General features: G+C 35.4%; 1 protein-coding gene across 2 annotated transcripts in view; it reads right to left on the reverse strand.

Annotated features, from left to right (window-relative positions):
- LOC118734152 (rho GTPase-activating protein 190) overlaps positions 1–12,996 on the reverse strand; it is a 308,075-nt gene that overhangs the window by 62,663 nt on the left and 232,416 nt on the right. The window contains exons 9-10 of one of the 2 annotated variants that reach the window (XM_036463869.1): positions 7,661–7,786; positions 7,543–7,590 (exon numbers count right to left, since the gene is read on the reverse strand). The exons of the other annotated variant lie outside the window; for it this stretch is intronic. Coding sequence (XP_036319762.1) covers positions 7,543–7,590; positions 7,661–7,786 — 174 coding nt within the window. The remainder of the gene's footprint in view (positions 1–7,542; positions 7,591–7,660; positions 7,787–12,996) is intronic. 2 annotated transcript variants of the gene reach the window in all.

Here is a 12,996-nt window from a genome sequence, read left to right on the forward strand (position 1 = left end):
AAAATTTGGTTAATATCCATAGTTGAATAGGTAGTTGTAACGGCGATTTTATTCAATTCTCGAGCGTTCAAACACACGCGACACGTTCCGTCTTTCTTTTTTACAGCCAGAATTGGTGACCGCCAAGGACTTTCTTCGATGGTCATAATGATGTCACGACTACGCATTTTATCCAATTCGGCTTGAACTTGTTTAGTCACATATGGCGATACTGGATACTGGCGTTTCATGACGAGTTTTGCATCACCCGTATCAATTACTTGTCCCATCTGATTAGTGACATTTAAAGGACCAGACTCAGGAGTTAGATTAAGAAGTTTGAGAACGGCGTCCAACATTTGTCTTTGATTTGGATTATGTAGAAAGACTGACGCTGGTTATTTTTGGTGTATCTATATCACCATCTAAACCGAGTGTGGAAGCGTCAATTGGCTCCAGATAATTACTCATAGAAGATACCTGAGCTTGTATCTTTCTCATTCCATGGTGGCTGGTTACAAAAATTAATAAATTCATCCGCCACAACCATGTAAACTTTAGCCGGTGCAACTTCTTCGGTATCACCTTTGGCTGTATGTTTAAAAATCGCTGCACTTTCTCCTTGTTCTGCACCAGTTCGAAAGAGAAGGCCTCAAGGGATGTCCGTCCCATAATTGGGTACGACCAGAGTTGGCACAAGTCGAGAAAGACTACCGACCGTATATAATAAATCCACTATACCAATGGCCTTAAAAGAGATCGAATTATCGGCAAGACCAATGGATGTTTTGGTAGGTTGCAACTGCCCCCATTTGTACTTCTCATAAAACGTTTGGGAAATGACTGTGACTTCGGCTCCACCATCGAGTAAAACCGTATGAGAATGGTTGTTAGCCATAACCGTGAGATAATCGCGACAATCGTTCGGAATATTATATGTCAAACATTTCTTTGAGATAAAAAAAAAAACATCGCGGGGTCGTGGTTGGTTAATTTTTTTGACTCGGTCTTGAGTGTGATTAGGGACTGGAGCTGAAGCAGGTTTGGTAATTGGTAAAGTCTGTTCAGAACATCAACCAGATGGTTCTTTGCCATCCATTTGAGTTTGATTATATTCGTTAAGAATCAGAGTAGAATTATTACTGGAATTAGGGACTGAAGATGTGTCCATTTTTAAAGGGACTTCGGTAGAAAAAGGATTGTAAGAGACCGTGGATTTAGAAAAGGTTATGGGTTCTGAGTACGACGGACCATCATTCCCAATCGCCTCACTTATGCGTTTTTTGAACACGGACATTGATCAGACATCACTCCCGGTCGTGTACATTTGTAGCATATCACACTTTTGGAAGTGATGACCCCACACGAGACATTTTGCATATCGTACATTTTCGTCACCCTTAACAGCGAGAAATTTGTCGACGATGGTTCCTACTTTCGTATCATTCTTATTTCGATTTTTGTCATTTTTATAATCATCGACTGGTTTCGAATACGTACGGTTCTGAGATGGTTTAACTGGTTTCTTTTGCTTGCTCACTTATGCACATTCCCTGTCATCTGAGTCGGATCCAGGAAACGAAGCGGTATATTCTGAATGTGGAAAATCATCCGGTGAATCATGTAGTGCCGAAATTTCCCGTGGTTCTGATCGCTGTCTATCCGAACGGGTTCTTTCCGGACGGGTGTGGCAATAATGAGCGAATGTGGTGCAATTCGCTGAGCGAACTCACGCAATTGTTCTAATGTGTGGACTTGTCGAGTGTGGCCGAGTTCACGAAGATGATCGGAGGTACCAATGATGATATCGAGGCGATCCCTTTCAAAGGAATTTCCCTGTCATTGGAATTTCAGGTCATCGATGTGTTTCAGCAGTGTTTGCGACCGTGGATCGAATTTAATCTGTGCATATGACATTATTACTTGAGCCCGAGTATGTTTGTTGAGGAAGCGAGCACGAAGTTTTGTGCAAAAATCTTTATAATCTCCGAAGTTTCTCAGTTCGGTGAAAAACCATTGTCGAGCGGCCCCCGTGCGTGTGGGTACCAAACGCATAACCAATTCATGGTCGGGTACCCCAATCTTATATCGAAATGAGCCAATAATATACAACCGATAGAAATTTTTCGTTTACATGAACGCCATGGAATTGAGAACGTTCCATACAAGATGATAAGCCTCTAAATTTCCTATCCATTCCATCCGCTTGGGCAGATTCGTCGAATATAGTGTCTTGATTTGGTCGTGATCGTGGTGGGCCGGATAGTGAATGATTCGGATTTAAATGAGATGGTGGATTAATTGGTTCTTGGGTATGAGACGTTCTAACACCCCGGTAGGTTTTGATCGTTTGAGTTTTTAAGGGCGAAGGACCAACCAAAGAAACATGAGGAGGATTCGCCGATGGTGGTATCCAGGTATGATTCAAGGTCGGTGGCATGGTTTGGTACATGTCACGAACGTCATGTATTGGTGTCTGCAAATGAATCCGATCACGAATCATTTGCTGTTGCATCTGTGTTTGTGTTCTCAAGAAACTCAGCCACCATTAGAGACAGTTGGTGTAATGAGGGTGTTGGTTCCGTTTCGCCTGACAATGAATTGGGAATTGGGTTGCCTGAACCTAAGTCGGTATATTTATTTATTTATTCTGGTTTGGAATCGAATCCGGTATAGTTAAGGGTAAATAATGTGATGGAACAGTATTTTGAGTTAAACTCACCGTTCCCCGTTCATTCTCAGAATCATGGAAAGTCGAGTTTAAACTTAATTGGGGATCGCAAGTCGGGATTACCGTATTCGGTGAACACATCCGAAGCTCACGAATCTTGATTGAAATTTTCCGACCAGATCTTCTTGGCATGGAGCCGATTCGGGTTTTAACTTTAACCGAGCGGTTCGATAATAATGATGTATCATTTGATGAAGGCGACCCTGAGGTGTTAACACCTCATTTGCATTCAATTCTCGATATGCTCTCTCACATATTTCCAACTCATTCATTTGGTGTATGGCATGGGATTTTATCAACCATGGTTGGCCAAGGTAAGCAGATATTTTAGCACTGAGAGCGGCTATTTCGGTGTCGGTCCACTGAACTGGTGCTGGATATAGGTTATATATCTCATCTTCGATCTGTCGCTGTTCCTCTGTCAAATAGGTTGCATCGAGAATGCGAAACAATTCCATGTTGAAAGACTCAAATACAAAATTGTAAACTCAAATTATAAAAAATTCTACCACACTGAGGCAAAAACCGCGTTGTAAAAATGAAATTTTTTTATTTGATTACCGTTTAAAAATGTTCGTATTTAAATCAAGTGAAAAGTGTTCAAAATTGAATATTTTCGTGTGTTTAATTTGGGCCAAGTTCCTATCTAGTTGTTTGCTGGGTTAGAGCTGTTTCGGCCGTTGAGTTAAAAGCGAAATAAAATTTCCTTTGTACTCCTACGCGTTTCGACGCATTTCGCGCCTTCCTCAGGGAGTCTGTTTTTTATTAGAACGACAAACAATATTTTCATTATACATACACTACGTATAATGGAAATATTCAATTCAAATACGCCCGTATTAAAATGAAGCATTTTTCACTGCACGGATGGCGTTTTGCACGTCTCGGATGCTTTTTCATATGTAATTAAGAAAGTATATGTATACAAAGCATCCCTGAAGGAAAGATTGGTCCAATTGCTCGAAAAATATAGTCGTAGGTATAGTAGAGTATCTAGAGCAAAGATAGTCCAAAAATATAAAGCAATGTAATAAAAAACAATTGTATTGAATTGTACTAAAAGTGGTCCGAATGTAAGGCATAAGGTATGAGTTTTGATCTAAAACTGGTTACAATGTCATACAGTAGCGGACAACGGGTACAATTAACGACTTGCTGATATGTGGGCACTTAGTCAACAAATTTTCATGTGCGACATTGGCATGCAGAGAGTATCCGCTTAGAAAATCGGAGAACCCCGCTTCGAATCGCAGCTGGCGCAAATTTTATTTTTGTTTGAAAACACATTTACATGTATGGCTGTAGCTGAGTGTGCAAAGACACTTGATACAATGGGTTGCTGCAAAGAGGGTCCGGGTTCAATTACCATCACACGGAACATAAAATTATTTTTTTTCTTCTTAATTACGAAAAAGCATCTGTGCACTTCACAACGACATATTTTATAATGTACATACTCAAATTTAAAACGAGTTGAGTTTGTGCCCTTTCGTATGCGTATTTCTTTAAATTTAGCACGTTTTTTTTTTATTCTATAATTTTTACCCCTCAGCGCAACGGAAGATGTAAAGTCCGTACTATTAACTTGATATGATGTTTCAAATTTTATTGGGAATGAATACACAAAAAACATTACCAAAAAAATAAGGAAAAATTAAAAGTTTGGTTCAATTAATACTGACCGTGTTACGTTACGTTGCTTAAACTTATACCGAAAGACGAAAAGAAAAAATGATCGGTTCAAAAATCTTGACCGTCGATATGTGGGGTTACTTGATTAAAAAAGAATTGGCGAACTGAACCGAACGAGAATGGTTATGACGGCTGATCAATGTGTTCGCATCGCAAATCGATCACGATTTTTTTTTTTTGTTTTGTTAAAATACAGATAAAATTTTATTTATTTAACTAATATTCAAACTACTAACTACTAAAGTATTGAAGTAAAGAAATAAATTACTAGAGTTCACTCTTTGATGCGAAACTGTGTGCGTTTGAGCGAAAGTGCGAAAATCGGCAGTTTTTTACAACAAACATATGGCCCCGTTATGGCGTCGTTTCGTACAAACGCACAGCAAAGCAACAAAACAAACGCTAACTTTTGCCTTTCGCATCAAAGAGTGAACTGGCTTATTGTTTTGTTTTGCTTAATATTGCCCCACTGGATTTTTATATGCGGTTTTTTTTAATTTTTATATGGAGTATCTAAATTTATGCAGTTTTTGAACTTTTTATTGCGGCATATTATACGCATATACCGCATAAAAAAAGACCTAAGTGTAATAAAATGTTCACGGAAACAAATTTATGTGCGATAAGCGTTTCGTTTGCGATGAAAGTGACAAATCGTCTGTCAGTCAACGGTGAGTTAATTTGGGGTAGTTCACTTTGTACAACAATTTTTTGTGTCCTTGATTGAAATATGAAAAACAAACACTTTTATATTTGCCAATAAATGTTACATTGATGTCATAACTAACTAATTAACCGAAATTAAAATTTCCGTGTGTATACCAACTTAACACTTTGTATATCGACTGCTGAGTGGAAGATCGACCTATCTCGGCAGCCAGTTCAAAAACGCCCTATCTCAAAAACTTTTTAGGAACGCCCTATTTTAAAATTTTATTGAAAAACACCCCATCTCAGAATTTCGTGGAAGAACGCCCTATCTCAGAACTCGGTTTAAAAACGTCCTATCTCACTTCAAAATGTATTGAAAATTTGCTGAGATAGGGCGTTTTTGAGTCGGCAGCTAAGATAGGACGTTTTTGAATCGAATTCTGAAATAGGGCATTTTTGAAAGGTTTTTTGAGATAGGGCGCTTTAAGCACGCATATTATTGACTTTAATATGCAACAAATTGTAAATGCCATTTTCAAATAATTTTACAATTCGTACTTCGGCTTCAATAAAACGTTTATATCCTTGTAAAAGCTAAGCAAACGGCTTTTAATAGTAGCTACACCACATGTGTGTGTACCTTCATTAATTTCAGATGGTATTCAAAAGAAGACTTCGATATTTATTGACCTCTGAATACCATGTTATATGAAAAAATGCGTTGCTAAATTTTACTGGCTTGTAGTAAAGGTTGAATTTTGACAAAAAAAAAAACAAAGTGCAAACTTTATCCTACTGTAAGAAATTGAGATAAGATGGAACATAGTTTGGGAGAGCAGTTTATTGAAATGCGAGCGTGGCTGACTTTGTAAATTCTGTTTCACATCCATGTTCACGATAACGTCTATTACCATTTTTATTACTACGAAAGAACCGAATTAACAAGAAACCGATTTGATTTAACACATATTCGTTCAAGCGTTTGTACCAGTGTCTTTATAGCGCACTCGCTGAAACCATATTCAAAAGTAAATAAAATTTGCGTTTTTTTTTTGTTCGATATTTTTTTAATAATTAATTTGCGTGGTTGACCTCCGCCTCTACGAACAATAACTTAAAATTATTTGAACATTAATTAAAATGAAAACGAGCTGTAGAAAGAAAACCAGCCGATTTTTACTTCGCAATGAACGATGCGTTTATATGTAAATACGTGTTTTCTAAAGGTGTTCTTGCACGATATGTATTTGCTCTTGGCTTTTTCAATACATATGTAATTGCGCATGTCTGTCAAATTCACAGTTTTTATTTAACTATTTAAAAATACGTTCTTTGAAAACGAAATAAACTAAACTCAGATGATTCTATCTGTGTCAGATGGAAATAGAAATATTTCTATTTCGTACGTGCATCTGTTTTGTACATAAACAAATCTTAGTTGCCTTTACCCGATATATTGACTTTTCCATATGTAAAAAGTGGCATGTACACATGCAAATACATATCGTGTAAGAACACCTTAACCGATGAGAGAAATAAAAAACCTATTTGAAAACAAATGGGAGTCAATACACTTTTGAACTTCACTGTGAACTGGGTCAAGCGCTATACAGTCAATCAATAAAGTTTAGGTACAGCGATATTTTTGCAAAACGGGAAACTGTTTTTTAATTATTTTACTTTTCGCACACATAACCCCAAAAATCAGAGCTCCAAACCTTGTGCAAAATTAAAGAAAATTCTGCAAATTTTCATTAAAATTTTGTACTTTTTAAATACACACTTCTCCAAATTTTCATTAAAATTTTGTACTTTTTAATTACACACTTTTGAAAAAAGCTGAGTATGCAGTTCTTTAGCCAATTTTAATCAATTTTAGTAGAATAAAGTGCAAGTCTGAGGTAGCTAGGACTTACCAAGGTATATAAAAAAAATTTCCCCTTAAAATTGGTCTTAAATGGCTTAAAAATGCAATGTGTTTTTCTACTAACTTTCAAGAAAAAATCGTATTTAATAACCTCTATCTGCACTTTTTACAAAAATGAGATTCTGATATAAAAATCCACCTAAGTCTTAACTGTCATCGGTGATATTAATGCTGGCCTTGTATAGCGCTTGACAGAAGAATTTACTATTTAATTGCAAAGTCAGAATTAAAATCTGTGATGACAGGTAAGTCCCAAATGGGTTCTAACATCACAAAGTAGTTCTTGTAAAAGTTGCATATAGAGAGTATTGAATATAAGCCCTCGATATGTAGTATGTACGACCTTTTCCTCAATTCTGTCAAAATCCGACTTTAGCGATTATTCTTTCAGCACAGTTGTGTATTTGTACGTAAAAGTAAGTATGGTTTGAGACATGCAAATGAAGATATCGTCCAAATTTTTTAATAATGGTAAGTATAAAAATGTAAGCAAACTAAAGTCATAAATAATACCAACATTCATTACTACATTATAGTTACAATACAATGAGCTAAAATCAACCTGCTTCATGAGTGGCCAATGAATCCTTTGATCCACTTACATCAGCTGCTTAATGAGGGCATGAAAAATAATCAGAGTATTAAATTTGCACTTCTTTAAAATAAATAAAATAGATTACATGTTATTTCTTCCAAACTAGACTCGGAAGCCGATACGAATTGACTCTTATATGTGCACGTTATCAGTTGATGATCAGGTGGAGCAGGCTCTGGAGGAGTTGTTGGAGGTGGGAAAATCTGAAACCCTTAATAGCAATTTAATAGTTTACTAAATTTTCTGCATTACTTTTTAATGTGATAAGATAAAAAGTTTACATTAATATATATAAACAAGATTTAAACAGAAAAAAACAAATGAATGAAATTTAATCAACTTAACCTTAACTTAGTAAAAAAATAGCCACAAATCACATAACAAGTAATCACAATTCTCTCGTTGTATCTGAGAAAGCCATCAAATCTAAACTCCTAATCCGCCTAATCTGCATTTAGTAAAGAAACCCCGTTTCTCGGTGGTATTTTAACGTTTTGGCTCATAATTTCAACATTTCTGAACCAATTTTCAGTAATATAACATAAATGTGCAATAGGGTGGTCCAATTTTTATTTTTATTTTCGGCACTTCCAGAACTCAAGAATATCGAAAGTAAGTAAAATCGCATTGTGCCACCTGAGCTTTGAAGTTTACCCATCTACATATTTTACTATTTGAAGAAAATTCATGTTTCGTAGAATCCCTATAAAAGCGTTAAGCTGCCTTTACATGAGGCGATTTTTGACAGGCGATAATCGCCTGCAAAAGTTGACTTGCTGTCTACTTTGAGGCAAACGATTTTTGAATCGCCATTTACACGAGCGATTTTTCCAGAGCAATGTTGAATCCCTTGGAAAATCGCTTCATGTAAAGGCAGCTTTAAACAAATATTTTTTATAGAAAAACACAAACGGCAATAACGCAAATTTGTGTTATTTCCCAATTGAATGCGAAATAATACAAATTTGCTTTATTTCATTTCTCGTTGAGCAATAAGACCGACGGTTAATCTTCACAATTGAGTCATAAAGCAAAATAGTGCACATATGTATGTAGGTAGTCACCCAGTTACATTTGACAAAAAGTAGTACATGAACAAGTTAAATGGACGGATTTGTTAGTATACAATTTTGAAAGTGCCCAGCGTCGCGCGGTCCGCGTTCGGCATTGTCTACTGTCGTGCTGAAATAAGTAAACGACGAAAATCGTCGAAAACTACGCAGTCCTGCCAACTGCTTCCGTTTTAATACACTAGTCGACTGGAAATTTTAGGCAATGACGTGAAATTTTCGATACGATTCGACTCTCGAAAAACGACTTACATTCGACACGGCTCTTGCAATGAGGGTGATTATAACCGTTTAGAAAAAAGAATAATAATAAAATTACACTAGTTCATTTCTGAAACTGCTTTTTAATGTCCAAGTAATGGCAATTATTGCGTATGGTGTTATTGCATGCACCCCACCCATGGTGGAATTATATATACCAGGTGAAGTAATATTAGAGTGAGAAGAAATATTTTGACACTGCCTTATTTGAAAACATGCCTATAAAATGTGACTATAAGACAGCCGTTTTATTACTTCACCTGTTTATTGCGCCATTCATGAGAGTAGGTAAAATTTTACATATTTTTACATCACTACTTCGTACCACATGTTCGCTTCGTCTTCGTAAACGAAATCCACATTTCGGATATGGTGAAACCAGTGATGATAATGCAGAAATTTTAACTGAAGATAAAACTCAAAACAATATTCTCTGTGTTATATGCTGCGAACAGGAACGGCAACTTTTATTTGTTCCATGCCATGGCGGAATTGAAGTAATTAATAATAATAATAGATTGGCGCTTACACATATGTTAGTGTTTGGCCGAGCTTCTCCTCCGGTTTGTGGCGTGCGCCTTGATGTTGTCACACAAAGCGGAGGGACCTACAGATTTACGCCGACTCCGAACGGCGATTGTATTTTTATGAGAAGCTGTTTTTCATGGCAGAAATACACTCGGAGGTTTGCCATTGCCAGCCGAGGGACGACCGCTGTTAAGAAAAAACCTTTTTTCTATATTTTTTGCGCTGTTGCTTTGACCAGGGTTTGAACCCAGGTGCTGCGGAGTGGAAGCGCGCACTGCTTACCACCACACCACAGCGGCCGACAAGTAATTGAAGTAATTAGAGCGAGAAAAATTGCCTTTCAAATTTGACTATAAGGCAGCCGAATGACAGAAAATAAAGCGAAAAAGCTGTTTTATTACTTCACCTGTTTATTTCACCATGGTTCCATGCAAACATTTTAAGGTTTTCCAGCAATGTTTTCAACATATTAAAAAGCATGCAGATAAAATTCATACAAAAGCGCTATGTCCAATTTGTTGGGCAGTTATTAAAGACAGACTCTTTTCCTATATTTTGTTAGACTTTTCATAAGTAAAGATATTTTGTGAATATTACTTTCTTCATATGAATTATATCACATTTTTTGTTTAATTGTATATTTGGAATAAACATAGTTCTTTTTCCTTCTGTCAGTAAACTATTTTTGTCACAAATAGCATAAATAAGCAATGGGAAATAAGGCAAAATTTGTTTTATTTCCAACTAAAATTCTCCATAAACCGTACATACATCACTTTTCGATAGCCCTGATAGTTTCTGAGAAATTAATTAATCATTCCAGATTTTTTGTTTTTTTTTTTAATGAAAAGATGGAAAAAATTCAAACTTTAACAGGAAAAATTAAAAAAAATAAGAGTTTCTGTGTAAATGTTTTGCACTTGTTCCTTTAGAAAAATTAAGCTACTAACAAAGAAAATCGATGAATAAATAAGAAAGTAATGATTGGTCAAATGAAAATGCACAAGGGTTTTTTGTATGAAATATGAGCAGAAACGAGTGTTACTCATACGCCACGTACACCTGAGTAGGTAGAGTGTTCGCATTGAAAGCAAGAGGTGTCAGAACTCATTAGTTAATTTTTTAGAAACTATCAGGGCTAGCGAAAAATGATATATATATATTAGACTGCATCACCAAAAAAAGTTGCGGTTTTTCCGCCGGGATTAAAAAATTTATTATATTTTAAGACGTCCACCAAAATATTTCGGAAAAATATTAAGATTTAAGCGAGCTGGACCGATTTGAAAATACCTCCAAAAACGGAGTTTTTTATGAATAAAAATAGTTTCTTAAAGAACTTTTTGAAAAAAGTCCCCTCAGATCACAAAGCAAATTGGGCTTAAAAATTCTGCATAAAAATATTTAAAAATCTTTTCAACGGAATCGTAATAATGCGATTTTTGATGGTGTTTTTTTACTTTTTTCAAAAAGATTGATTTACGAAAATCTTAAATAACTGGGCCAAAACTATTCTGATTTAGACTTATGGGATCTCGGTAGAAAGGTATTTTCCCACTATTTTTATTTATGTGCAAAAAAAATTCATTCGTGTCCCAATATTTTTTTTTTTTTTTTCAAATACCAACACATCTTAATTCAACTTTGAATGATATTCGTTCATCCTACCTTTCTCTTTCATCCTTTGAATGAGTTTATTAGCAAAGAAATAAAAAGGGCGAGAAAATACCTTTCCAATGATATCTCACAAATCTAAATCGGGAGAGTTTAGGCTCAGTTATTCAAGTTTTTCTTATACCAATCTTTGAAAAAAGTTAAAAACAGCATCAAAAATCTCATTATTACGATTCGTTCAAATTTTTTTTTTTTAATTTTTTAAAAATATTTTTACGCAAATTTTTTAAGCTTAAACCGTTTTGTCATTTGGGGGGATTTTTTCAAAAAAAAATCTTAAAGAAACTCTTCTTATTCTTAAAAAACTCCATCTCCATCATTCAAATCGGTCCAGCTCACTTAAATCTTAATATTTTTTCGAAATATTTTGGTGGACGTCTTAAAATGTAATAGATTTTATAACTCCAATGGAAAAACAGTACCGATTTTTTTTTGTATGGGGAGTGCTGCAGTCTAATATATATACGGTTTATGATTTTATTAGCTTTCCTTTTCCGTATCTCGTGTTACGATTATTCAATTGGTTCGTAAGATATACATAATTCAGTGAAACCACTCTTTTTTTACGCTGAATAACGGTAAATTGCATATATCTCGAAAAGTTATCCATAGAAATAAAAATTATCTCAATTTTCGGAATCACCGAGTAATTCTACATAGGAGTTGGATTGTGGCATCTATAGAACATTTTTGCTGTAAACCAGTGTAATTATTATACAAAGACGAAAAAAATTCTCTTAAAACAAGACAAAGTTTTTGATCCCAAATATTACGATAATAATTATTTTGGGTCTCTGATTGATCACAATTCGAATCAAACCTAAATGATAACAACACGCCCATTCGAACTGAAGAGGACCAAAGATCTGTTCTATATGCGTTGCCTCCGCTACGATAATAAAATTGTACTTGGTGCTACGACATACTTGTTATGCGATAGAAAATTCAACATTCACGATCATACTGCTTGGCACCAGTGTGCAAACTTAATTTTTTTTATATGCGGTGGAATTGAGAAACGATGCGGTAGATTCGAGTAACATGTGATAGATTTTAATTTATTGAACAAAGCAATATATGTACATATCTGTTCCCGTCAATTAAAGTAACCCAAGTCAAGATGGGCCATTTTCCCTTTAAAGCGATATTTTATTGGGTTCCAAAATAATATTTTAACCATTGACTAGCCATAGGTGTAATTCAAGATGCCATCTTAACAGAAACCTCATACAAATATAAATTTGTTTAAGGGAAACTTAATATTTTTTAATTCAAAGCCGAACCTTCTAAATTCACTTAAGCTACTTTAGTTGACGGGCACAGATATGTACATATGTACGTACGTAGAACTTATAATAATACTTATAAATAATAAGATTTCAAAAAGTTTTTGCTTTGACTAGCAAGTGTTTAAAATTATAACATGAACTTAAGAATTAGCCTTTTTACGAATTTATCCATTTAGAACGGCACCGCCAAACCCTACTCGGAACTAAAATCTATAACTAACAATGCTACCAGTGTTTTTTTACTTTACTCGATGTTGCTAAAAAGTTTAGTAGTTTGAACAAAAGTTACCAGACAAAAATAAACAAATTGTGCGGTATATTTCAGCCTTGTGCGGTAGATTTGGTAGATCGTCAAATTTAAAAAAATTTGCGGTAGAAGTGTAGACATTGCTTGGCACTTAAAAGCACACTAGGGCTATTCTCGCGGTCTTGCAAAGCCCTTGCTCGGTGCACGGTTTGCAAAGCTGTGTACGATCCCGTATGTCATAATCCGAAAAATGTGTTTTTACGTGACGAGTAGTAGGATATCGTATGTGACGATTCGAGCCCAGATTAGTGTAGGAGCTTAGGCTAGAAGACCGCCCCCACCCCCCTTCTCC

Source organism: Rhagoletis pomonella, unplaced genomic scaffold (genome assembly GCF_013731165.1).
Source record: "Rhagoletis pomonella isolate Grant_MI unplaced genomic scaffold, Rhpom_1.0 Rhpom_scaffold_00002, whole genome shotgun sequence".
NCBI classification, from domain to species: Eukaryota; Metazoa; Arthropoda; class Insecta; order Diptera; family Tephritidae; genus Rhagoletis; species Rhagoletis pomonella.